This window comes from Caloenas nicobarica, chromosome 4, assembly GCF_036013445.1.
Source record: "Caloenas nicobarica isolate bCalNic1 chromosome 4, bCalNic1.hap1, whole genome shotgun sequence".
NCBI classification, from domain to species: domain Eukaryota; kingdom Metazoa; phylum Chordata; class Aves; order Columbiformes; family Columbidae; genus Caloenas; species Caloenas nicobarica.
In genome coordinates this window covers 12,906,863-12,930,191 of record NC_088248.1, presented here as the reverse complement: position 1 = coordinate 12,930,191, position 23,329 = coordinate 12,906,863, and the positions used below count along the sequence as shown (strand labels likewise).

The 23,329-nt window shown below is 40.3% G+C and overlaps 1 protein-coding gene across 9 annotated transcripts in view; it reads right to left on the bottom strand.

The window, feature by feature from the left end:
- BLTP1 (bridge-like lipid transfer protein family member 1) overlaps positions 1 to 22,278 on the bottom strand; it is a 126,719-nt gene extending 104,441 nt beyond the window's left edge. For all 9 annotated transcript variants that reach the window (XM_065633095.1, XM_065633096.1, XM_065633101.1 and 6 more), the window contains exons 1-7: positions 22,144 to 22,278; positions 13,836 to 13,965; positions 10,125 to 10,241; positions 8,225 to 8,303; positions 7,505 to 7,569; positions 1,482 to 1,668; positions 206 to 287 (exon numbers count right to left, since the gene is read on the bottom strand). In XM_065633095.1, coding sequence (XP_065489167.1) covers positions 206 to 287; positions 1,482 to 1,668; positions 7,505 to 7,569; positions 8,225 to 8,303; positions 10,125 to 10,241; positions 13,836 to 13,932 — 627 coding nt within the window. In that variant the 5' untranslated portion in view covers positions 13,933 to 13,965; positions 22,144 to 22,278. The remainder of the gene's footprint in view (positions 1 to 205; positions 288 to 1,481; positions 1,669 to 7,504; positions 7,570 to 8,224; positions 8,304 to 10,124; positions 10,242 to 13,835; positions 13,966 to 22,143) is intronic.
- Positions 22,279 to 23,329: the final 1,051 nt, after the last annotated feature.

Sequence of the window (23,329 nt, the reverse complement as noted above, 5' to 3'; positions counted from 1 at the left end):
CAAAACAGAGGACATAGCCATATTTCCATCAGCATCAGCAGGATTTGTGACTGTGTCACAGGAGTGATGGTGGTGACATTTTAAAACTTCTTTAAAGCACGACAGAACAAAAACTCAAAAAGAATGTGCAAGTAAAACGAATGGCAAGCCTGATTTTTAAGTATATACTGCTACATATTTTCATCATCAGGGTCTTTTCACTTACCGTGCTCACATTGACTTTAATGACAGGAATAAGTGATCTCCATGAAGAGGAAGGGTCTTGAGATTCTGTTTTTACTTTATCACTACGGGAAAAAATGGTTTTTATTATTTTGTCTTTTCTGCAGAAGAACTAACCAACCTTTTCTTCTAGGGGCCTTCAGTGCACAGCTCTTGGGGACGCTCCTTCCCACTGGGGTGCCTCCTGTAAGGAACCTGCTATCCGTCTACTGCAGACTCCTCCAGAGCCTGGAAGAGCAGCAGGAAGCACAGGCAGTTACACCTTGAGTGCTGGTACATGGAGCTGACACAGGTAAGAAACAAGCCTGCCATGTTTAACACAGCAATAGTTAAATAGATCTTCTTGCGGGGAACTCGGTCCGTTCTAAATATTCCTAAACCAATGCTTTTAGGTCTTTGCTGTGGGATTTTTCGTTTCCCAAGACATGTCCTCCCAAAAAGCAGAAGTTCTTCCTGCACTTATCAATATGAGTGTAAGATGAAAACATGAAGACACTGGCTTGGAGGCGCAGCCTCTACCCAAACTCAGGATGGCCACAGCATCCTGCAGCTTCCTACTGCGTAATTTGGTAACACATACTGGCCTGGCCAGCAGCAGCAGCAGGAGATAAGTCCCATAGATCTTCTCTGCTCCTGCCAATAAATCAGTCTGGTGTGGTTCTGCCCCAGGAAAGACTTATTATCAAATAGCCAACTCCACTGCACATAACTTACGTAGAACTCCCTGTATACCTGCACCATGTTTCCTAGGGTACCTCAAAAAGAGGAATAAAATAAGAAGATTTGTGTAGCTATACACAAACACACACCCCTAAAAATTTCACTTGTGAAAACAGCTTGAGTTTAAAGCTCAAAAACCAGCAAGTCCTCCCAACATCATACAGATCGTCACATTTTTTGTATTCAATGCCTTGAGCAGCTATTACTTCTACTCAGCAATAACATGATTATTCTGCAAGCATAATCCTCTTCAACACATCCTCCCTTTCCACGGTGTGCTTCAAATGGATTTTTCGACCTGTCTCTGATCATTAAAAAAGGGATGTTTGGTTTGCTTGGTTGTGATTTTAATTATTATAGTAGGAAGTCTGAGGGAAGCAAAAAGATTCAGACTGTCAGGCTTGTCAGTGCAATTTCTCTCTCAGCTGTGCTTCAATCATTTGGCCTCCAGAGCGTAAGTTAACAAAACATTACCCAATTAGTTCAGCACTTTGCAAAACAAAGCATCAAAAAAAATAGTGAAATGAATAATAATTTACCTTTCAAGATTACTATGTGTTCTTTGCCTCCCATTTACTTGTGCTTTTTCATCATCTTTCTTTGCTGGAATTATTGTAGGATCCAAGCCAAATAACTCTTGAAGTTGTCCATAAAGCTCAGAACGGTTGTACACGTGAAATTCAAAGTCATTCACCATAATATACAGTCGTGTTTCTGCTTTTGGATCTAAACAAAGAGTAGGAAAAGAGTTTCGAATTATAATCCAAAATTCTTTGCAATATTTGCATTTTTTCAAAATATGCAGATTTTGTAAAAACAATCTACATGGTAGTGAACAGCTACTGAAGTACAAATTAAAAAGCAGTAAAAATATTACACTTTTCCAAGCAAATCAGTAAAACTTGGCAAATAAGACAGTTGCATACAACATACAAAAGCTAAAAGGCATTTTACCCTTAGGTCACAATCCAAAAATCCAGACGTGAGATGCACAAAATGGTAAATTAGGTTTATTCAGTGATATATGAAAACAAGGAAACAAAAATCCCTCCTGATGCACAGCACAGAAGCCTCAGCACCAACTTCTGTTCTTTAGCACAGATATCAGTACTTGAGAGCAATTCAATCTCAAAAAATCAAATGGTTTTCTAGCCAAATTCTGTGGTACAGCAGGCCTAAAATGTAAAAAAGCCCTCTTTTATGGAGAAACAGACAACATTAATATGCAGAACTAAGAAGCAGCAGACTCACTTTGCATAACTGGTCGACATTTTCACAAATTTAAAATTTAACTGTAATGTCAGCTTGACTCTGATACTTAAAAACTAGTTTAACATCTGCTGATCGCATACAGAGCTGTTTGTGACATCCTTTGACATACTTTTGCCTTAGATAGTATGACCTAATTATGCAGTTAATGTGAGGAAAAAGCTCACACAATTTCCCCCTAATTACCCAGTTGAAAGAGTGCCCATTACACAGTCACTCAAGAGACCTGAGCTGCTCCAAAATATGATCTGGACTTTCTATGTCAATCAGACTTTAGGAAGCTGAAGCATCAACGGTTATCACAGCAGTCCCCAATCTGTAACTCAGGGGGTACAAACTGAAGGCAACATTTCCCAAGAGCACAAGAAATTAAGAAGTCAGAGTGAACACTGATGCTGATTTGGTCAGGGTCAGGAAAAGAAATGCAGCTGCCCAAGAGCCAAATTGTAGAGACACGTGCATTATTAAATGCACCTTCTTTGCTAAAAAAACTAATCTGTCCCCCGATACGATGCACATGTACAGTACTCTGTCCCAACAGGAGCAACTCACCTTTTATCCCTCATACCTAAATTACCAGCAATTTCCATATAATTACGGAAAAGTAAATGTCAGTGATTTCTGGAGACTCATTATACATATAGTTTTCTTGAACAGGAGACAGAAAGAAAGGTTAATGAGCCAGTTTCAGTTCCTTTCTGTTTTCATAAAAGCACTATCAAATCCGCTTGTTGGTAATGTTAACTTGCATCAATAAGATATAGGCAAAGGATGACATGGACAGAGGTTGGGATACACAATTGTTCACCTGGGAGATCTCAATATCATTAAGAACACAAATAAACAAAATTTTTCAATTCCTGGAGGCAAGCATTAGACTTTATTAACTAAATTAAATTATATGTAGTAATTCCTTTCTTTAAAGGGGATTTAAAGAGTCAATTATCTCTTTTTCCTAATAACAAAAAGAAGATTCAGCCTCTACACATCTGTTTCATTACCTAAGAAACTTTTGGAAAGAAAAAAAAAAAAAGGCAATGAAAAAGAGACAAGCACATCTGAATGTCATAAAGTTAAATGATTCAAAAAAAAATACACAGGTGATGTAAAAGTAACCACCAGATTGATCATAAAATACTGAAGTTTTACGAACATCTGTTGGAATCAAGGTGACTAATGTAGCCAAGGTTTTGACATTTGCCTCTACAGAGTGGGATCAAGATGTATTGTTTATTTATTATTTATTTAAATGTTTGTATCACAGCTACCCAAACAATTCAATATAAATATACCCACTAAATAAAACCTAACAGGAAGATGAAACAAGTCACTCCTGACAATGAAAAGTAGTGGAATTTGTTGTCAAAACATTATCTTGCTGTGGCACCCAAGCGAAGAGATCTGGGTGCGCCTTGTTCAAAACATAATCCTCCAACTTTTGTTCCTAAACACTTTCACTTCCCAAGTATGTACAAAACCTACTCTCAAGCCCCAGTATGGTTCAACTGAAGGCAGGAAGACATTCCACATACCTGACTTTTTTCTATGAAGTTCTTTCAACATTGGTATGACTTGCTTAGTACAAACAGCATGCCATGATGAAAAGCAGATTGCACTTGCTAGGGTCAAACTGAGGAACTTTTAAAAAACCACAGCAGGTAATGCAACTTTACTACAGGTTATCAGTAATCATTATCCAACCTTTTTGTAGTTCAAACCTTCTCTTATGCAAGGAACTGTGATTAAGTCCTATCACTTTAAAGGCTTATTAACACCTCAATGAAAAGAAGTGAGCAACTCTTCCTACCTCGAATCACTCTATTGAGCAGTGTCTCATATTTACCTGTGTAACGCCTACGCTCCTATACCGCTGTTGAGCTGGTACTTGCAAAGTAATGGCTGTACAAGCTCAGTGGGAATATACGAGTGTGCGTGACCTTCAGTACACTCCTTCAGGAGATGGAGACATATACAAGCTTCATACACATGTGAACAGACAAGGATAACTTGTAGGAAATTTAAGATGTCCCCATGCTGAAGTTCGGCTCCTTGCATACTACTGTAATAGTGCTTAACATCAATAATCTTACCACTGAAAACTAGATTAGCAAGTACAGCCCTTTACCAAAAAGGTGATAGCAAGGACACCTGAAATGACCCGAAAGGGAGCTCCCTTATTAAGGCCTCCAAGTATTTCCAGATCCTTCGCTTGCCTCCCCTTTGTGCACAAAACCCCTCCTCTAATACTCTAAATATCTCTCAGAAAAAAAAAACGGAATGAGGTCACATTATTTCTACACTAACAGGATTTTGAGTTTATCAGCACTATGAAAACCAAAATCCTGTTCCTGTCATATTTCACATTATTGTTAGGAACACCCTGCACTTCAGTTACAGAACTGAAGAACAAAAAAAACCATAACACTCCAAAACTAAAAGTTACTGTTTAGAACTAAGTCTTCACAATACCTATCTTTTTCCAAGCAGAAATATTAAAATATTTAAGGCTTAAGTTTTTATAAGAATCTGGTGCAGTTTTTAAATGGTTAACAGCCCAGATTCAGCTTATTTGATTTTCTATAGGAAAAAATTTAGCTCTATTTTGTTTGGGTTTGGTTTATGAAGAATATGAAACAAAGGTATTATCACTAATATCTAACTACAATGGTTTTCCAATCATTCTGTGTGACAGCTGCAAGGGAGTAATCCTTGAGCAAACCAGAAATCTTTAAGATGCAGTCTACAATCAGCCTTTGCAATTTGGTCAGGTACAGGTATTTCTGTTGTGATCAAGCAGATTAAAAAAGAATTGGGAAGAATATACTACAACAGACTAAAAACCATTGAAGATTTTATTTTTCCTTCAAGGATAAAAATGAAAGCATCTCAGCTAAATAATCAAAACATAGAATTGAGTACGGTTATTATTCCTAGGAAAAAAGACTAATTATTTAAGACAGGATTTTATTCACATTGCTTTCTTGTCAGACGTATACACCTCTGACCTCTTTGGCTACTTGCATTATTTGTCCACTAACCATGCAGTCTTAAATGCCAGTAGCAACAGTTAAGGCTTTGCAATACTGCCAAGCAAAAATACCACCAAAGACAGAGCTATTTGATTGCATGAAGTTCAATTTATCTTTTCACTCCATGAGCCACTAGAGAAATATGTTTTAACTAGCAGATGATGAAAACTCTGTCAAAACCTGTTGAACAATGACCTGTGCTTGGAAGAATCTAATTAACTCTAGGACTAGGTTCCACCTTTTGCATTAGTCTTCTTACGATGTAAAGTACTTGAATTGTGTCCTATCACCTTAGAGGCTTATTAATGCCTCAATAAAAAGAAGTGAGCGACTCTTCCTACTTCAAATCACTATATTGAACAGCATCTCATATTTACTTGTGTAATGCATACACTCCTACCACTGTTGAGTTAGTACTGACAAAGCAACAGCTGTACAAGTTTGCTGACAAGTCTAAGAAGCTTCACACCAGAGGCCACTTCCAATGGGGAGACAGGAAGAAAAAGCCCTCCAAAGTTCAATGACCCTCTCAAGTAGTGCCGTCCTCAACCGCAGGCAGTTGCCATTTCTGGACCTCCTTGAATTAGCAATGGAGCTGCAACACTTGAAAAGTGTCAAGAGAGGTAGGACCTGACGCTCATTCAGCAAGATTCTAATCCTATAGATGACTAAGAACACAGCACATAGCTACTTATATTTTCTCACAGTGTTTTCTGCAGATACAATTTATCTCTTGCATCCAGTGTTAATCGTTCTTTTTCAGCCATAGATAAGGAAGAAAAATTAATGAATTTTTCACACTTCTCCATTTCTTTGACCACAGATGTCATCAAGATATAGGGTTATCAAATACTAAAGAACACCCCCCACCATAATACTTTTGCTAAAATACTGAGAGCACAACACCAAAACTCAAAAAATAAAATCACTTCCAGAACATAAGAAGTCTCTTTCATAGTTATAAATGTCAACATAAGGTTACTTTTGTTCAGACTACAGCCAATGAAGGTTGCTATTATAGAATCATAGAATCATTTTGGGTGGAAGAAGCCCTCAAGATCATCAAGTCCAATCATTAACCTAACTCTAGCACTAGACCATGTCCTTAAGAGCCTCAGCTACATGTCTTTTAAACAGCTCCAGAGATGGTGACTCCACCACTTCCCTGGGCAGCCTGTTCCACTGCCTGACAACCCCTTCTGTGAAGAATTTTTTCCTAATATCCAACCTAAATTTCCCCGGTGCAACTTGAAGCCATTTCCTCTTGTGCTATCACTTGTTACTCGGGAGAAGAGACCAACACCCTCCATGCTACAACCCCCTTTCAGGTAGTTGTAGACAGCGATAAGGTCTCCCCTCAGCCTCCTTTTCTCCAGGCTAAACAGCCCCAGTTCTCTCAGCTGCTCCTCAGACTTGTGCTCCAGACCCCTCACCAGCTTCATCGCCTCCTCTGCACTCTCTCTAGTACCTCAATGTCCTGCTTACGAGGAGGGGCCCAAAACTGGACACAGGATTCCAGGGGGGGCCTCACCAGCACCTACTACAGTGGCACAATCACTGCCTTAGTCCTGCTGGCCACACTATTCCTGTTACAAGCCAGGATGCTGTTGGCCTTTTTGGCCACCTGGGCACACTGCTGGCTCATGTTCAGCCAGCCAGCTGTCAACCAACACTCCCAGGTCCTTTTCCACCAGGCAGCTCTCCAGCCACTCTTCCGAGCCTGTAGCGGTGCCTGGGGCTGTTGTGACCCAAGTGCAGGACGCAGCACTTGGCCTCATACAACTGGCCTCAGCCCAACGATCCAGCCGGTCTGGACCCCTCTGTATGGCCATCCTACCCTCCAGCAGATCAACACTCCCACCCAACTTGGTGTCATCTGCAAACTTACTGAGGGTGCACTCAATCCCCTTGTCCCAATCATTGATAAAGTGATTAAACAGAACTGGCCGCAACACAGAGCCCTGGGGAACACCACTTGTGACTGGTCACCAGCTGGATTTGACTCCATTCAACACAATGAGGGTTAATGGTTTGTCTTAAGAAGAAGGGTTCAGCCCCGATAATGAATCCTGTATTTATTTCATTGTTTTCTTCTAGTCTACTAACACAGAGCAACCAGTTAAATAACCCATACCTTCTGATGACTCAATGTACTTCAGGTACATATTAACTAATCAATTGCATGCAATTATGCAAAGGAAGTATTTTTCTGTAGGCTGCCTCTAAACTTAATTTAAACTTGGAAACCTTTTTGAGAAACATACCGTGCTGTTTCTGCTTAGGGTTGTACATCTTCCACCAGCGAAATATGATAAATCCGTCTTGAATTCTAAATCAAATAAATTAGATAAAACACAAGTTAAGCATGATAATCCAAAATCCTTTGTGCAGCTGCATGACATGCTGCCTTATGTCCTGCAGAGATCTGCATTTGCAGTAATTTACAAGCAATATTAAAGCACAAAGCATATGGTATAATATTTTACAATTACTGCATTAAGGGAAAACTTGTATAAAATCCAGTATCCATTGTCTTCTCAAGGCTTTCCAATTTTAACAGTAAGAATCAGAATTACAAACTATTTGCTAATGTGTGATTCACAAAATGGTTCTTAATTCCAGCAAAGAAATGCAAACTACTTGGCCAAAATGAATCTTTCAGACTTAAGAGTGGGAGTGTGAAGGACTGGAAGACAATGAAAAATAGTTCTACTTCAAACTCTAAAGCATTTTCCTTTACAAATATTAAGGAGAAATAGAATCTTATTCAGTACTCACTTTCACTTGATAACACTCAGACAGCAAATGAGTTAACACAAGTATCCAAATACTACCATAAAAAGACTCTGTTTATAAATATGTTTACTTATAAACATATTTATACTCTTTAGTTAGACAGTATTTTGATACGTGTTATTTAGACATATACATTTACTCTATTTGATATCGCTATTTAGAACAGTGACTCCCTTGGAAATCTGTACCTGATAGACATGTCTTCTGTGATGAAATAGATTTCGCGAACCATGACTTTTCCAGACAGCACAGAGAACGAAAAGGAACCTAGTGTGAGAGAAAGTGTTCATAGGACATTAGCCTAAAGTTGTCGATGCTTTATTTTCTGAAGAGGAATAATATTCAGTTACCGGAAATGCGTTTACTGGGTGTGGTAAGTTTTTGCCCTTTGAAAACACACTGACTTTCAGAGAGTGGAAGTCAGAGATTCAGAACATACAAGACAAAAAGTGCACAGCTCTAAAAGATGCTGGGTTTGGCACTAGCAAAGTGTACAATCAATCCTCTGAGAAACACAAGTCACCCAGGAACATTCAGGTGCCTTGTGAAGCTTGTGAAAAGAGTTAGGAAAGCTATTTTGAACGTTTGTAGTATCCACATTGTATGTAAGACATTAATTAGAAAAATAAAGATTCTTGACAGAAGAATTTTTCAACTTTTAAATGGCTATGAAGTTTTCAGTCTGATTATTATGACAAATTGTGTTCACCACAGGAGAATCAATAAGCATGAAAAGACCAGCAGGGAATGCAATAGCCCATTTTTTTCCTAATGCTTTTCACCTTACCCACAGAGAGTTAAGTAAACTATCATTTGTTAAAAAAAAAAAAAAAAAAAAATCAATTGAAGCCAAGCTGTAAATCATGGGATTTAATTAATCCTATGGTCTTCTACTGATTAAGTTTATGAAGAACACCATATATTTGGCCAGCCACATCCAGCTGTCTTAATAGCAATTTCACACAGAAATTTTAATAAAAGCCTATCAAGTGTAGCAGCCAATAAGTATTTCATCTATATTGCTGTTCAAAAAGCTGGATTTGAAGATAGTTTGGATTACAGTTCTTAAACTCTTGAGGCCATAAGCAAGTTATCACAGGGGTCTCTTTGGAAGGTGGATGCGGGTGGGGCTTTTTTGGTTTTAAGTTCTCACAATATTTATGATCAATTGTTGCAGAAAAAGTCCAGAACTCAAGTCATTGTCATTCTGGGAAGCAGAAAGAGGAAGACATGGAAGAATAAATGTAAGAAAATTAAAGGTGCAACCAGAGTGAGGTTGTGCGATACAGCCCTCTGTGACTCAGCACCAGATATTCTTGTAATGTGGGTGAGAGCCCAAGTGATTTGTACTGACCTGTTTTATTCCAAAATGTTTTTTATATATCTGTATAAAAGTTAATGGATTCTGATGCAAATGTTCTACCCAGTATAAATTTTACGTATCACAGCTCCAGCATAGATTAACATTAGTTTTTCTGATAGCTTATTTAGAAAGCAAGGACGCTGCCGTAACAGGGAGCTGAGGCTTGAGGCTCCACTGTGCCCCTCTGAGTCCACTCCAGCGGGTGCCACTCACCCTTCAGACTCCGTCTTACCAGCCCCAAAGGTGCGGGGAGTGGGATGCTGCACCTCCCGACACCAAGTTATACAGCAAATTCAGAAGCAGCTCAGACAGGTTCCGTGTGGGACTAGAGTCAATCTTTTCCTTTTAGAACACTAACCATCATGATTACAGGGCTTTGAAAAAGGGGTAATGGAAAATGTACAGATTAAGCACACAAAGTGTACGGCCTAAACAAAAAAAGGTAAACAACTTAAAAAAAAAAAAAAAAAAATCAAAAAAACCTGTCAAAGGAACTTTAATAGAAAATGAGAGACTTCAATGCAAAAGGGGGTGTTTTTCTACCTACACCAAGAATCCTCCCCTAAACCACAGTACTGATTTTTTTTTTCTTCTTAAATTAAATCCACGCTGATAATTTTCAAATTACTATAACAAAGGAACACTTTGATTTTACTTCAAGTTTTTAGCAATTTGAGGTATAATAAAAAACAGTAAATGGTGGCATTACAGTAATCATGACTTACCAATATGGATGTACCCATGTTTATATAATCTGTTAAGAACCAATGTTAAAATGAGTCCAATGTTCCGGGAATTATAATAAGTTAGGTAGATAATCCATCCACAAGACAATATTGTCGCTGTTGAAAGATTAAAATGAATTAAAATATTTTAGAGTATGCTGACCTAGATAAAAGCCTTACCTATTAAGACTATAGAGCACAACAATGTTCTTCCTACTCTCCAAAACAATTTTAAATTGATAGGACATTTTAATGGATGTTTTCAGAGAGATGGTGCGAGAAGGGTGTGAAGACATGAGGGAAAAAAGAAGGGGAAATGGGAAGTTCAGAAAACTACAGATTCTTCACTGCTCTTCCATTCCCCGATACATTTTTAAAATGTCTTCCTAAGGACCTGCAAAAGGCACCACAAATCTCATTGCATCCCTTATCATCCAAGAAGTTACATTTCATAGATTAAATCATAACATGCATTATCCCACACAGTCATTTATTTCAAAACACCCTAAAAAAAAAAAAACAAAACACAACACACCATCACAAAAATCATACTATATTCCTTCCCCATTCTTCTCCAAACCGTGAAATGTAACTTAAATTTCTAGTCTTTCCTATCTTGGCACAGGAAGCAACATTATCACATCTGAAACCATTTCCTAAATTGCTGTATCCTGAGAGAAATGTTGTAGTCCTTGGGTTACCAGAAACGTGTCAACGGTTCAAGAGGTAATTTGATAGGGAAAAAAAAAGGAAATAGCAATCCAATGAGAAACATGTTAACAAAAAAATAAATTAGGTCTGCTAATCCCCAAAGTAATTTTTTACTTTAGTTGATTATGAGCTAGTAACCTATTTCTAGCTACAAGGGTTCTCAAAGCTTCCAGAAGGACAAACCCAAAAGGAATAGAACTGCCAGGGAATGGACTAGTTCTAACTCACTTTGCTAATAATTATCAATACTTACTTTACTAATAATTACCAATCTGGTTCATCCAAAGCAGAGTAGGAAAGAAAGCAATTTTTGTATTCGAGGTATCTCTACTCATTATACTAACTGAACTTTGTAACAGAAGTTTTTCATTTATGTACACATGTCATACTCAAAACTTAAGATTTATTGTGCCTTTCTCTTATGGGAAAGCTGAAGTGCAGAAAGGCATTTGGATATGGCATCTTCACTTTGCAGAAAGTTCAGATGATTACTTAAAAAAAAAATTACAAAAACCAACCTGTCCTTTTACTGCCCCTTAATTATTTTGCAGTGGGATGCTCCACTGCTTTGTAACAACCCCTGTGCTTTGTTGAAAGATCAGGAGAAGGTAGAAGAGAAAGACTCTCATGACTTTGCCTTTTTCTTACTGGAAAAATGAATCCAGTGCGGCCAAAATTAAAGCAGCTCATACACTCTGGCAGATAAGCTGCTTGACACGTGAAACGTGAACAAGGCAGGCGCAGTGAAAAGCAGTGAAAGCCACTGCTCTTGGCATTTGGTGAAGGCTCCAAGGACAGCACTCACCTCCCCTGGCCTTCGGAGAGTAAGCTACTCACTGCTGGTCCTTTATCCACGTAGGGAGACTGCTGCTTTTACCATCAGTTCCAACTCTGACACAAATTGTAGCCTTTTCTTTTCCCTCACCAAATTTAGTCTCCACTATTAAGTGACAGATTCCATGAACTCTATTCCTTGATTTTAAAGGCCTCTTCACTGAAACAACATTTTGGAAATTACATTTGAAATGTTTTACTGCATGTGATTTTTAGAAATTACTCTAGATTTGAGCAGCAGCTCTTTTGAGGAGCATATTCATTCTAGAATTCATCACCTCTTTTACTGGGATCCATATTTAGCTGATTCAGGAGAACAAACTGTTGACATCTTTTTTTGTTTTCTCATAACAGGATGCTGTGGGTCAGCAGATGAAAGCAAAGGAGGAATGGCTGGTTGATACTAGGTCAGTTAACAAACATCACTCTAACATGTCTCTATTCAAGCCTCATAACAGCAGGCTACCCAGCTTTTTCTGTTTGTGCCATTGTTTCTAGAATACCAGGTGGTTTCTTACTACTGAAGAGATAAGCGTTTCCCCAAAACTGTGTAACTGTACATAGGTCAATCTGCCCTTAGAAAAAGAGGATGGACTATTATATTTCTTGAAGTCCCACCCACCCTTCTGTGAAAGAGAAATTTGTAAGTTTAATAAGCAAATAAGAAAGCTAAGTAAACGTTTCATTTAAATTACTGATGTTAGATGGAATTGCTTATATCCTACATACTTTCCAAGTAGAATTACTAACAGTTTGCTCCAGGAATTCAACGCAAAGAGGGACAACCAGAGAAAGAAAATTCTGCAGACTGCTATTTGACACTTTTATTCTTTGGCAAAAGACATAAACATCTGTAAATCTCAAGTCAAAGCATCTGGAGACAAATTCTTCAGATGTGTTTTGCATCCGTTCCACATTTTACCATGAGCAACTATCAGCATGGCGACTTCTCTTATATTCATCTTGATTACACTTAGACTTTAAAGCTGAGCAGGAGCTTTCCATGTCAACATACTAGAAGTGAAATAAATAATATTCAGAAAGCACCCTCGGCTAACAGGCCTATGTCTTTTTCATTTTAGTTTGGCCTACCAAAAAATAATTCCAATACATCAGGGGTATCAGACTCATTTTCACCATGAGGCACATCAGCCTCACAGTTGTCTTCATTTTAGGACTGTATAAATGTAGGAGTAGTTACATTTATACAGTCCTAAAATTACATTCGGCCCTTCGAAGCCAACCGCGAGGCTGATGTGGCTCCTGGTGAAAATGAGTTCGACACCCCTGCAATACATCAATAGCCACCAGACATGCTTTAACTTCCCAGATGTCAAAAAATAAAGTTATTTTTCTTATGCTCCTCCTGACTCCAGGCCCAAAAACCAAGGCCAAAAAGCAGGTATTATCTACCTTTAGAAAAGTCCGAATTCATCGCATAGTTCTAACACTCTCATCTGGACCTGAATACAACTTTACTTCTATTTTGCAATCCCTGACCCACTTGTTCATAAATTCAAAAAATAAAAGTACCTACACATAAATATAAAAAATAGCACTAGTGTTATAAAAAAGTAGCATACCTAAAATCAGGCACATTTACAAAAACAGCCTACAACTGAGTACACAATGGTTTGGCTTAAAGGTTTATTGTGGCACACAATTTAGTCTTGAAGTTATACATTAAACACAATAGTGTCTATATCACTATTCAAACTATATCATATTTAATGGCAGATATGTCCATACTGGTATAATGAAGTTATTGAATCTGCCTGTCACATGCTACAATGCTAAACCTTTGTTATGGTATTACAATTAATCACCAGCTTACTCTGGTGTTCAAAAAGAATTATTTCATGGAGAAAAGTTCTCATTGCATTCTTATTTTGCAGAGTAGCAGTTGTAGAGCATTGCCCTTGGCATACTGGACTTATCTCCCATGTGCTGCAGCATGATTAGTATCGGAAACAGTTTCATATTTTTTCTTTCTGAATTACTTAAGCCATACCTCATTAAATAGCTGTATGACAAATCAAAATCTGTTTTCAATGCTGTGATGTCATTTGATAAGAAATTCTGTATTGGCATGCCAGTATTTAGGGCTGCACGCTCAAAAGTAAACACACACAACAATTTAACCAAAACAGAATAGATTCACCTTACCTACTAACAGCCAAACAACATTGGAGTCATGTTCTGTTAGGAAGTCTTCCAACTGTGTGATACTTGGGACAAAACTATCATTTTTTCTTTGATCCATTGTTAAATTGGTTTTGCACCAGCACCTATAGAACTGAAAGGAAAAAAACAAAACAAAACAAAAAGTAAAAAAAAAAAAAATTCAGTAACAAGCATAATACAGTCTGGAGAAAAATAAGTATGTATCATGTTAAGCAATCTTTAACAGCCTGCTTCACACAAATATGGGTTTACTTGTTTTATTCCTTCAGTAACACCTTCATGATTGTCAACTACCCTTTCTTCTACTCTAGAGCTCCCTAACCTCTGCTGAAACAGAGTTTCCAGGCACATGCTTCCCTAAAACAAATCTCAGATTAACAGAATGCCAGAATACACTCTCCAAATTTAGTATCCTGAAGGCCCCATACAGCATATAATAGCAAATAAATCTATAAAACTGTTGTACCATAGCAGTAGGTCAAAAGGCAATGGAACATACAGTTAAAAATTAGTCTGTATTAAGCTTTCTGACATTCAAAAGGGTAATATGAAACAATACGAGAGTATATCCCTGTCCCCGCAGAAGGAAAGGCCAAAGAGGACACTTCCAGGAGCTACGGAAAATTCCCATAACTTCCTAATCCACTGTGTTCATTAATTCTCTTGCTTTACGGTGGATTTGCACCATCTTATAAAAAGTGTCTACAGAGTGTTTCTGTTAGAGCAGAAAACCAGTCCTTCTGATCTTACACACTTATTCAAACTATCCATAAATCATCTTGCAACTGGGTTATATTAAGTGTGACTAACAGGGAGTAGCTCAACTCAGTAACATCTGTAATTACACTGCACTATTTTACTTGCATTAGTTTCATTTGAAGCCTTCTCCCTTCGATGTTATCTGGCAAGCCTTCTTACAGGAAGATAAGCATTAATTTTTTTTTTTTTTCTTTTAAACACCTTCCAGCTCCTGACAGCCTGTCTTCCTGTCAGTATTCAACCCTCAAAAAAAAAAAAAAAATTTGAGTAGACTTTATTTCCTTTCTTTATGAAGTCTCCAGTGCTCCCCTTCAAGAGCTCCAGAACATAAAATCTTAGTTTTTGAGCAGCGTAATATCTTTGGAATAGTCAGTATTTAAAAGTGTTTGCAAGAAAACTAACAATTTATCCAGTTTTTCTTGTAATATTCATACAATCTCTCACTATTATAACTTGAAAACAAAATGTGGAAGGAGAAGTTGGAAAAAACTCTGCCTTTGAATGCACTTGTTTCTCCCCTGCATTTGGGTAAATCCTGTACCTTGAATCAAGAGCATGTGTTTTGAACTAAAATACAAGTAGAGTCACAAGAATAAGTGCTAGCAATTCGTTTCCTACCTCTTTTATAAAAGGGAATAGAATAAGGAGGAAAGAAGAAACAAACAAACAACAAGAAAAACCCAAAACACCAGACCTTGCTTCCAGTAGTCATGATAAAGAAGCTACTAAATTAGCTCCCTTACAAAAAGAAATAATAAGCACTACACACACCTCTTAAAAACAAGCTCTTGTTTTAGAAGGGACGTTACAACAGCAAATTAAATTGCGTAACGACACTGTGATTTGTTTTAAGACATTCACAGTACCTTAATCAAAATCCTACATGCCAACCTGCATTATGAAGTAGACGATGCCCCTGCCAGCAGCCTCAAAGAGCCTTTCACCCATGAATGGCAGGCTAACTGGGGAGACGAAAATCAACATTTTTCAGTATAAAGGAAAAAAGAACTTGTTTTTCCTTTCCTTACCGAGAGACAACAGGGTCAGTCTTTTGTGATCAAGACCACCATGGAAACACTGTCAATTGATAAGGACTGTCTATCACCTTAACAAACACCACCACTATTTAATCCCTCAAGAAAGTAACCTGTGGCTTTTTCCTAAGAAATTATCACCCAATGTTACGTGATCCTGAGACAGTACATTAAATATCTTCATGCTCTAAATAAGACTGTGGCAAGACAACTCAGAGACTGCAAGTAATTGGACCCTGATAGTTATGATAGTTACTTATTTAAATAAAGGCCATGTTCATTGTTTTTTGTCACCCCTATCCATAAGCATAAATTGGATATCCTTGGAAGTTTTCTGCAATATATTTGTTATTTGCATGCAAATAAACTCCGGAATCTCCCATCGGTCATCATGTGTCAACACACCATTTTGTAGCTCCACAGCTGGTCCTTTAACACCCTGGCCCACTGATGGGCACCCTTTGCCCTGAATCGAGACACCCGAGGAAGAAGATGATGGCAATAAAAGTATAACCATCCAGAAACAGGCAGCAGCACCACCACCTGCACTAGATGTGGGCTCGCAGTATGTGTCTTAGAGGAAGCAGGTGCTCAACTCATTCAGATTATGAAGCAACTTTGGCCAGATGAATTAGTGTAATAGAAATGGGATGTATGTAGAGACTTAAGTAGCACACACTATTTATGATGTCCTTGGGCATTGATATGGCATGGAGGATAGAGAGGCGGGATCTGCACCATCATGATTGTTAAGAAGAAGAGATGCAGACTTTCCAGGACAGGTATTAGCTACTTTCAGTAACCAGCATTTCTTCCTGCTGACAGTCCTGCATCTGTCTGCCTTCATCTTCCACGCTGTACCCATACATTTAAACCGAGCATACCTCTCAGCTGCCTGCACTCATCCATCCTCTGTTACACTTATTCCTACGGGCAAAAATCACTTTGCCATCAGACAAAACATTAACTGTTGCACTCTCCAGGAACACTGACCCAGTGCATGATGAGCCTGCAATTTACATCCATAGTGCTCCTGCATTGTTCTGAAGTACCAGTACACTTTCAAGTTTATGAGACTACCCTTGGAAGGATGAGACCCAAGTCAGAGTGGGAAACTGGCTCTGACCCTGCTAATACAAGAAAGAAAACGTATCAAAAAGGAAGAGAAACCCAGAACTTCATGTATACTTCTCCGTGCTTATTTATTGTACAGGGTGCTTCAACAAGATGGACGTAATTTCAAAGATACAGTGATTTCAAATAGGGTCCAGCTTGTTGAAACACCCTGTATTTTCTCAAGGTCTCTACTGTTTTGTGATGATGAGCTCCGTTAACATCCGAGAATACAGTCCAAAACCATAAGAGGTGTTTTGGTTTATTTGCCTTCCCTCTGCCTTTCTTATTTACTGCATACCATGTTAAAACATACAAAATGCACTAGCTTTCCCCTGGGAGGAGGACAGGAGGAGAGGCACCCAACTATGTGGCACTGAAGTGACAGAATCCCAATACTTGTATTTAGAATATCTTCAGACCAGTCCTTAAAGGAGTTACGTGCTCTTCTTTCTGAACATGAGATGTCTGAAACAAGGAGAGATAAAGGCCAAATCCTTTCTTTATGATGCCCGAACTGAGATACTTGGGGCCTGCTTTTCAGGTTGTGCGTGTTTATAGCACTTAGCGTGTTCAAAGCAGACAGCAGATTGGCTTGAAGATGTGAGGGTTCGATGTTGCTGTAGATTTCCTCCTCCTGGCTAGGCAGGCTTTTTGTTACAGCAGAAACACACACTTAACAGACACTTCAAAAAATGGGTTTTAATTATTTGTGTCACATATTAATCAATTTTTTATCAGTACCAAAAAGATGCAAGTGATGCCGTAGTTCTGGAGAGATGCAGTTCATTGCTAGCTCGTTTCCAGTATTCCAAACTCTAATCCAGTTTTCACAACAAAATATTCTATCCCTAAAAAGCCAAATACTCAAAAGCAGCTGCTTAACATCTTTATAAACACATTTCAATCACTTCAAATAGGGAAACTAGTTTTAACCTCAGCCTGATACATTAACACATAGCACCAAGAACAAACCTCTGCTTGAACAAAGCCATTAAAAATTTACAGAAAGCATGCATATATGAAACAGCTGACTAGAAAAAACAAAAAAACAAAACCAAAAAAAAACCCCAAACCAAACACCACCAAAAAACAACAACGACACAGAAGCCTGGTCACCCGGCTCTTGGTTATCAGAGAGCAGCTACTTGTCAAAGACGGCTGCAGCTAAGGGAGCAATAACCCACCTGTAAAAGGTCTGTCCTGTACCTATAGCTGAGGATGAAAGCAACAGTGCCCAAAAGCATTAGGGTAATAAAGGTCTTGAGCTGTACAAGAAAATGAGGAACAAAAAGATATGTCTATCACATCCTTTGAAATACTCTCTTTCTAGCACACCTTGTAGAAACAGCTAAATAAAACTGATGGAGGAAAAAAAACTAGCATTTCATAACATTGAAAAGAACTACTTCTATAGGGTTATGAAGGAGGTAGGGAAATAATGGATGCTGTCAATCCCCTTATTATTACCAGAATTCATGGGGGGAATAAACTGGCAGTTTAAATTTGTCAGACTTATTCCTCAGATCTTCACAGAAATGAAGCATTCACCAAATATTTGTTAATTGATATTAATAGAGGTTAACAACAATTCTGAGGATACTCCACTCCCAAATTCTAGAGCAATTACAAGACAACAGAGTTACAATTACACCAAAAATGACTGATTAAACAACAGGAGGTAAATCTCCTAGCCTAAATAAATGAACACAGATAATACACATGGACGCTTCCCATCTCCAGTAACAGACACATACCCATGACTTAGAGAAAAGGAAAGAAAAGGCATATTTACATCCTACTCCCTCCTTCTCTTTCTTTCGAGGGATCTCCAGTGCTATGAAATTGGAGCTTTGGATAGTGAAATGCTACTAGGAAAGAGTCTCACAAACATAAACATGACTCCACTGAATTTTCCTCTGAAGGTATTGTGACACTGTCAGCACCCAGATGCACATTAGGCACATTTCACAAAAAAACAAAAAAAACACCACACCACAAAACACCACTGTCAATATTCCCATCTTTCCCAAAACATTCCAACTAGGTCCAAAGACTTAAAACCCATCCCAGCTTAAGAAGCTCAGCTATTCTTTCATCAGCAAGCAAGTAAAAGAGGAAGGAAGTTGTTCCAAAAAGCATGTGCAAAAAATTAAGGTAAGTGACAGCAATTCTGCCATTTGACATGTTGCACTGCCTTCATACCTTATACTCAATTAGAGATTAGCAGTTCTTTTTTTAAAAGAAGAACTAAGATTCAGGTCTGTTTCTCCTCGCTCTGCTAGTGCTTGTAGTAACAACAGCACTAAACTGTAAACAAACTAAACTACTGCTATAATTATCCTAATGAAATCTTGCTACAACCTCCAGCGGAAACAGTTGAACTAAACACAGAGTATAGAACAGTCACTCCCAGTTAAACCAGTGTGTGGACAGTCTTAGCTAAACGTAATTTGCACTACAGTAGCTTACATTAGTAAATAACAAATTTACTTAAAAATTAATTAAGAGAAAATTAAAATACATTCAAAGGAGATGTAAAATACAAACCAAAAATTATTCTTACAGTAGCCTACCTGATGAGATTCATTTTACCTAATAGAAAAACAGAAACCACTAGAGATGCACCTACAGTAAAAAAAAAGCACACCCACAACTTAACACCCTTCCAAGAGCAACAAGAAAAAACAGAAAAAAAATCTAGTTTGAGTGGTTCAGACAAGTACCACTGTCCAAAAGGAGGGAAATGCAAAAATCATTTGCAACTGAAATCTACTAAATCAGTGTCCAAAACAACAGAACTTGTATTTATTTATTTTTAGTCTTACAGGACATGAGTTTTAATACATAAGAAATCAAAGACAAACTCATGCTATGGCAACCAACACACGCATCTCCTTGCATCACTCAACTGCTCATCTAGGAATGCTTAATTTAACTTTGGATTATTTTTTAATTTAATTTTATTTTTTTAAAACAAAAAAATATATTGTTTAACCTTGCCTCTCAGACTCGTTTGGGGTAGAAGGTTGTTTTCCTGCTTACATTGCCAGCTTTTGATGCTGAAGGAAAAAAAAAAAAAAAAAAAAAGGACAAAGCCAAAAAACCCTCACATAACAGAACCTAAAGGCTCATAACAGTAGAAATAAAGAAGAAATTCCTTTATGCACACTCCTCTATTTAGAAAAAAAATATTGCTTTTTGGGGCTGCTCTCAACAGCAAAGCAATGACCTTTCCCCCTCCTTTTTTTTTTAATTTGACTACAGCATTGTACCTCTGAAATGCTCTATGAAAACGAGTCTTCTACACATCACATGTTAATTTTTCCAGAAGTACTTACTCTAAATTTCTCCTGTGACATATCACCACAATTTAGGGAAAGGCAAAAATCTGGCATACATCAAACTAAAACTCAAGTCTTGTGGCTACACATACTACCATCCTTAAGTGAACTACATACAGGTCTTTATTCTGTCCCAGTCTGCAGTCAACCCTAAGATTCTGGCACAGCAACAAGTGATGTAAGAAGTTACACAAAAAGATAAGAAGAACTAGGAGAAGGCAGTATATCTCAACACCACTGTAGCACAGCATAACTCTGCATACCACAAATGAACAGCAGTAAACTCTTGCCTATTTCCCACAGGATAAAATTACGCAAAAGGACCATTACCAAAGTGCAGCTGATACACATTGCACATGCCGAAGTTTTCTAACAGCCTGCCCAAAAGGCCGGAGTTACCTCAGTGTACAAGGATGAGAATTTCCCCCAGGGAAGCCCTAGATGTATATGAACCACCATCCTATCAGCCAGCGACGACTCACCATGACCAAAATCTACTGTTTATGAATGCTGTAAAATTGTGCAAATTCAGGCCATGATCCTAAACAATCATCCCCAAACAGCCATTTTTAGAGACAAACGTCTAATCAGACCTTAAATACGGTTTTTACCAAAGTTTGTTCGAACAATCTGTTAACATACTTTGACAACAAACTTTGACATGCCAGTTTTTCTTCTCAGTTGCCAAAATTTCTGGGTTGATTGTTTATCTGGCCATTATGTTTTGCACATAAAAACTGGGGAAAAAAGACTGCACAGGTTCAACGAAAACAGGCAGAAAATTAGAATTAACTAATTACGTTACACAAGAGAAGAACTCCCAAGGCCACAATCATCATTTTCATATTAAAGTGGATAAAATTATAGGTACAGATACATCTGTTGCAGCGAACTACCAACTTTGGAAGTTTTCACAAAGTTTAGTCAAGGTTTCTGTGGGGACGTGTCTTAAGATACAGAACAAATCCAGCCATAGATTATGACTGGGATATTGGCTACATGCTAATCTTTGAAACACACATTTGTCATATTAACATGTTAAAGCATGTTATATTCACAGAACCACGGAATGTTAGGGATTGGAAGGGACCTCAAAAGATCATCTAGTCCAATCCCCCATTGGAGCAGGAACACCCAGGTGAGGTTACACAGGAAGGCATCCAGGCGGGTTTTGAATGTCTCCAGAGAAGGAGACTCCACAACCCCCCTGGGCAGCCTGTTCCAGTGTCTGTCACCCTCACTGTGAAGAAGTTTCTTCTCAAATTTAAGTGGAACCTCTTGTGTTCCAGTTTGCACCCATCACCCCTTGTCTTACCACTGGTTGTCACCGAGAAGAGCCTGGCTCCTCGTGACACTCACCCTTCACATATTTATAAACCACATTTTAAATTGACAACGTGAAGTGTGAGGATGTTATCACCGCAGCTTGAGACGTACCAAAAAGCAGGTGCATTTTGTGTTAAATCAGTGTGTGTACGTGTGTGTTGAACGCCCGCACACACGGGCAGGGATCGTCCCACAGGCGCCAGGAAAGCGAGAGCGAAACTCTCCTCACAGGCCAAGCAGAACTGAGGCGCCGGAGCTCCCGACACTGCCCCGACACCCGCTCCGCGCGGCCCTCGCCTACAGAAGCCACACGCAAAAGGAAACACAGGAACCCGTGAAAGCGGAGGGGCTTCCTCACGGCGGGGGAAGGGAAGGGAAGGGGCGCCCGGCGGGACCGGCAGCGCGGGGCAGCCCCCCCGACTCCCCGGAGACGCGGAGGCCCGCGCCGCCCCGCGCTGCCGGTCACCGGCTCCTCCCGCGCCCCTGGCAGCGCCCCGCGCGGGCGGCTCTGCCCTCACGGCGGGCGGCGCGGCCTGGCAGGCCCAGGGACAGCGGCCGGGCCGACCCCGCGCCCCGCACCAGCCTCCGCCTTCAGCCCGCGGCGGCCCCGCACCGGGCCCAGCCCGCGGGCAACGAGATCGCGCCTGCGGCCCGCCCGCCGCGAGCACCGAGGGGCGGCTGGGCAGAGCGGCGCCCGGCGCCCCCCGCACTTACGCCATTGCCCTCCGCGGCGGCTCCACCACGGACCCGGAAGCGGCGGCGGTGGCGGCCGGGCCCTCCCGCACCTCACGGCGAACGCCGGGCCGCCCCGCCCACACCGCCGCCAGAGCGCAGCGGCGCCGGAGCCAATCGCGAGGCGCCGCCGGCCATCGGGACCAATGGCAAAGGCGGTGGTTCCCCGAGGGGGCGGGAAGAAAGGGTGCGTGCCTCCAGTCGCGAGAGGCGGCGCCGGGCGTGTGAGTGTGTGCGCGGGGCGGGGAGAGGTGTGCTCCGCGCATGCGCGGGCGGTACCACATCTGGCCGAGCCCGGCTGCCAGATGTGCAGGGCGGGGCCGGGCCGGTGTTTTCTCGCCGGATCGGTGTCTATACCTGGTGAACGTCGCTGTTCAAATGTGATCGTTTCCGTGGATCCCGCAGAGACGGAGCTGTCCGCGGCCGCCACAGCCAGGTCTGACGCGTCCTGTCCCGAGCGGAACCGCCGGCCCGCGCGGCCCCGGCTCCGGTTCTGCCTCCGGTTCCCCGGCGCGGACCGACCGTGCCCGTCAGCCCGCGGCACACACCGCTCTCCCGTTTGCTCACAGTTTGATCAGTTCTTAACTGGGAGGCACTGAAGCGTTTTGTTTACGGGCTGCTGTGTGGTCCCGTGTTCTGGCTGTTCGGTTTTCTGCTGTTTGCTCCCTCCAAAGCAGGTGGACTAAACTCGCCCCCAAAAGCCAGGCAGATATAAAGTTAATTTTCAGACGTCTTCGAACACATGCGTGGCCATGACTTGACTGTCAGATGTGCTAAAACAAGATCACATAGATTTATTTGAAATTATCCAGGCCTGCACCCTACGGCAGGGGTGTCAAACTCATCTTCACCAGGGGCCATATCAGCCTCGTAGTTGCCTTCAAAGGGCCAAATGCGATTTTAGGACTGTATAATATTTATGTATAACATACATGAGTGTATAACATAGATGAGTTTGACACCCGCACTCTACAGACTTAAGAAGTATATTGGAGGAAACAAAACCACGCAGTGTGCGTGCCTGTGCGTGCACCTCCTTCCATGTCTGCGTGCTGTTCACACACTGTCAAAACAGATGCTGAGCTCCACATTCCTTCGAAGCCCCCGAGGCTGCAGAGGCTGTGGCGTGATGTGGAAACAGCAGGATGTGCGGTTGCAGCTAAACAGC